At 49.3% G+C, this 5,000-nt stretch overlaps 1 protein-coding gene across 1 annotated transcript in view; it reads right to left on the reverse strand.

Annotated features, from left to right (window-relative positions):
• The window catches only part of grin2cb (glutamate receptor, ionotropic, N-methyl D-aspartate 2Cb), a 58,645-nt gene that overhangs the window by 20,172 nt on the left and 33,473 nt on the right, over positions 1 to 5,000 (reverse strand). The window contains exons 6-8 of the mRNA XM_031565850.2: positions 3,412 to 3,565; positions 2,642 to 2,767; positions 182 to 411 (exon numbers count right to left, since the gene is read on the reverse strand). Of these exons, the coding sequence (XP_031421710.1) occupies positions 182 to 411; positions 2,642 to 2,767; positions 3,412 to 3,565 (510 nt within the window). The remainder of the gene's footprint in view (positions 1 to 181; positions 412 to 2,641; positions 2,768 to 3,411; positions 3,566 to 5,000) is intronic.

A 5,000-nucleotide genomic window follows, 5' to 3' on the forward strand; every position in this document is an offset into this window, starting at 1 on the left:
ATAAAGATTTTCTATAAAGTCTCCAGATCAGACTGATTTTCAAAACACACATGCACACACACACACACACACACCTTCTTGTCGCTGAGGCCAGAGACAGTGTCGATGTACTGCTCCTGGATCATGAACACACAAACACACACACACACACACACACACACACACACACACACACACACACCTTCTTGTCGCTGAGGCCGGAGACGGTGTCGATGTACTGCTCCTGGATCATGAAGGCAGCCAGGTTGGCGGTGTAGCTGGCCAGGAAGATCACGGCGAAGAAGGCCCACACCAGAACCATGATCTTACTGGTGGTTCCTTTGGGGTTCTCCACCGGAACCGAGTTATTGAAGACGATCCCCCACAGCAGCCACACAGACTTCCCGATGGTGAAGGTCGGACCGCCCAGAGCTGCGAAATAAGGCAAGGCATTTACATTACATATAGTATTCACTTTGCAGATGATTTTACCCACAGTTACTTACCACACAATACAGATACACATTGTGTTTTATCATCACCTGCTCCCTGGGTATCTAACCAATGACTTGGGTGCTGTTTGCGACCTTGCTCTGGCACAACAGGTAACACTCTTGCTCTGGCACAACAGGTAACACTCTTGCTCTGCTACAACAGGTAACACTCTTGCTCTGGCACAGCAGGTAACACTCTTGCTCTGCTACAACAGGTAACACTCTTGCTCTGGCACAGCAGGTAACACTCTTGCTCTGGCACAACAGGTAACACTCTTGCTCTGGCACAACAGGCGAGTGATGGATGTGGCCACATTTGATCCAGACTCCAGTGCTGTGTGGGGATCCAGTGGTGTGTGGGGATCCAAGGGGTGGTCCAGGCAGGGGATTAGTGTGTGGGTCAGGTCCAGGCAGGGGATCCAAGGGGTGGTCCAGGCAGGGGATTAGTGTGTGGGTCAGGTCCAGGCAGGGGATCAGTGTGTGGGTCAGGTCCAGGCAGGGGATCAGTGTGTGGGTCAGGTCCAGTTAGGGGATCAGTGTGTGGGTCAGGTCCAGGCAGGGGATCAGTGTGTGGGTCAGGTCCAGGCAGGGGATCAGTGTGTGGGTCAGGTCCAGTTAGGGGATCAGTGTGTGGGTCAGGTCCAGTTAGGGGATCAGTGTGTGGGTCAGGTCCAGTTAGGGGATCAGTGTGTGGGTCAGGTCCAGTTAGGGGATTAGTGTGTGGGTCAGGTCCAGTTAGGGGATTAGTGTGTGGGTCAGGTCCAGGCAGGGGATTAGTGTGTGGGTTAGGTCCAGGCAGGGGATCAGTGTGTGGGTAAGGTCCAGTTAGGGGATTAGTGTGTGGGTCAGGTCCAGACAGGGGGTCAGTGTGTGGGTCAGGTCCAGACTGAAGTGGACTCTGCGGTCACGTTCGGATCCGGTGCCGGTCCACGGGATTTGTTTCAGAGTTGGCTTGCAGTCTGGTGGACTTGGCAGTCTTATCCACACAGAGCTGGAGTGGCTGCAGACTTGTATCCCCATAGACACACATACACACACACACACACACACACACACACACACACAAGCATGCACACACACACACACACACACACACACACACACACACACACACACACACACACACACAAGCACACAGAGACACACAAGCATGCAGACATACACACACACACACACACACAAACATACACACACAAGCACACACACACACACACACACACACACACACACACACACACACACACACACACACACACACACACACACACACACACACACACACACACACACACACTCAGACACACAGTGTGCTCCCACTAAGCCATGCCTGTTCCACCACTGAGCTGTTTTATTAGCAGTGACCTTTAACTAGCCGGGCAGCTGTAGCAGACTAACAGTGTGTGTAATACATGTTGCTATAACACCTCTCACCCCTCAAGACCGCGTTTAGTATGGCTTGCCATAATTGCGCTGGTTGGACACACTGCTGTAAATAGCAGCTCTATTAGTTTCAGTGGCAGCAGAAGAAGAAGATGATGTATTTGGTCTTGGCTAAATGAGCTACACAGCTCTACTTTAAAGTGTACACCACAATCTGCCATTTTGAGCCGCCGCCTGGTCTAGATCATGGACTGATCAACCCTCAACCCTCACCACCCCACAGACACGGTAGTATTGGCCTTCTGCTGGGTCACAGACTGGGAAAGAGAAGCCAAGCCATCAATTTGAGTCAAATTAGTAAGTGTGTGTGTGTGTGTGTCTGGGTGTGTGTGTGTGTGTGTGTGTGTGTGTGCGACAAACATTAATTAAGATGGGAAAAGGACCTTTTCAGCGTGCGGCGGCTGTCACAGTGCTATATGTAGATTGATTAGGCCGGCCCAGCCAGAGGACTACCCGCGGAACTTTCCAGATAAAGGACAGGAAGGAGCTCGTTAAAGGGAAGTGTGTGTGTGTGTGTGTGTGTGTGAGTGTGCGTATTTGTGAGTGTGCGTATGTCGGTGCGAATGTGTGTGTGTGTGTGTTAGTGTGTGTGTTCGTTCGTGCAAGCGTTTGTGTGTGCGTGCGTGTACACGTGGGCTGCCTCTGACCTTTGAGGTAGTGTGTCTGATACTGTGTGGGTGTGTGTGTGTGTGCATGTGTGTGTGTATGTGTGTGTGTGTCGTCCTCACCTTTGGCACTGATGAGGCTGCGGTTGTAGCCCATGGGACTCAAGTACTCGAAGACGAAGACGGTGATGGCCACAACCGTCAGGCACATGACGAACATCATCACCCACACCGCAGGGCTGTAGGGCTCTGAGAGACAGTCAGGAAGGAACACATTTGCCCAGGCACTCTCTCATAAGACTGATATGACCATGTTATAAACAGCTCATAAACATGCCATACTGAGAGACAGTCAGGAAGGAACACATTTGCCCAGGCACTCGCTCATAAGACTGATATGACCATGTTATAAACAGCTCATAAACAGGCACTCGCTCATAAGACTGATATGACCATGTTATAAACAGCTCATAAACATGCCATACTCGAATGGGACAAAAGGAAATACTCATCTTTATGTGATTTCTTATTTTTTGAAACTGTAACATCATGGTCACCTTGGCCTATTTTTCCAAATGACATATCCTGGACATCCTTAAGCTCTTACTTGTATGTGTTCACACCCTGCTTGTAGTAAATATCAGCTTGTGTTTACACGATGTGCACAGGGTTGTAGTAAATATCAGCATGTGTTCACACGCTGCTTGTAGTAAATATCAGTATGTGTTCACACGCTGCTTGTAGTAAATATCAGCATGTGTTCACACGCTGCTTGTAGTAAATATCAGCATGTGTTCACACGCTGCTTGTAGTAAATATCAGCATGTGTTTACACGCTGCTTGCACAGGGTCAAGGGAACCATGGCAACACAGAAGGAGTTAAAGTCTCTTACCGAGGAAGGCAGACGGGGACACTGTGCCGTTGCTACGGGCGACCATCACACTGATGCCCGTCTCCACGAAGGGCACGGAGAAGTCAATGATCTCGGAGCGTTCCTCGTTTATGGTGAGAGATCCGATGGCCATGTCGGCCCGATTATAGAAAACCTGAGAGAGGAGGAGAAGGAGGAGGAGGAGGAGGAAGAGGAGAAGGGATAACTTCTGTGTACTGGAACACATATAATTCTCCACTGATGTCTGAAAACAAATGCTTCGGCGTGTTTGTCTCTGTCTGCCTCATGGCATGTGTGTGCGTGTGTGTGTTTCTGTGTGTGTGTGTGTGTGTGTTTGTGTGCGTGTGTGTGTGTGTGTGTGTGTGTGTGTGTGTGTGTGTGTGTCTGAAGTCTGAAGAGCCCTCTTTGAGCCTGAAGCTGCTTTTTATCAGATGTGTCTTTGGATCTTTATATTTATATCTACTGAGACACAAACACACACCCACACACATATTCACATATTCATTCACAGATACACTCACACACACACACCCACACCCACACACATACAGATACACTCACACACATATTCTCCCTCTCTCTCTCTCATACGCACACAGACATTCTCATATACCCTTACACTCACACTGGCACACACACACACACACACACACACACACACATACACACACAGACGTTCTCATATACCCTTACACTCACACTGGCACACACACACACACACACACACACACACAGACGTTCTCATATACCCTTACACTCACACTGGCACACACGCACACATACACACACACACACACACACATACGCACACAGACGTTCTCATATACCCTTACACTCACACTGGCACACACACACACACACACACACACACAAATGCTTCGGCGTGTTTGTCTCTGTCTGCCTCATGGCATGTGTGTGCGTGTGTGTGTTTCTGTGTGTGTGTGTGTGTGTGTGTGTTTGTGTGCGTGTGTGTGTGTGTGTGTGTGTGTGTGTGTCTGAAGTCTGAAGAGCCCTCTTTGAGCCTGAAGCTGCTTTTTATCAGATGTGTCTTTGGATCTTTATATTTATATCTACTGAGACACAAACACACACCCACACACATACAGATACACTCACACACACACACCCACACCCACACACATACAGATACACTCACACACATATTCTCCCTCTCTCTCTCTCATACGCACACAGACATTCTCATATACCCTTACACTCACACTGGCACACACACACACACACACACACACACACATACACACATAGACGTTCTCATATACCCTTACACTCACACTGGCGCACACACACACACACACACACACACACACAGACGTTCTCATATACCCTTACACTCACACTGGCACACACACACACATACACACACACACACACACACATACGCACACAGACGTTCTCATATACCCTTACACTCACACTGGCACACACACACACACACACACACACACACACACACACACACACACACTCACACACACACACACACACTGGTGGCTGCTGCATTTGGGGCCAGCTGTGGAACACTCTTAACCAATGAGACGAGAGCCACTCGACTAAGCAGGCAGGAAGAG

The sequence above is a fragment of the Clupea harengus genome, chromosome 1 (assembly GCF_900700415.2).
Source record: "Clupea harengus chromosome 1, Ch_v2.0.2, whole genome shotgun sequence".
In the NCBI taxonomy this organism is placed as follows: domain Eukaryota; kingdom Metazoa; phylum Chordata; class Actinopteri; order Clupeiformes; family Clupeidae; genus Clupea; species Clupea harengus.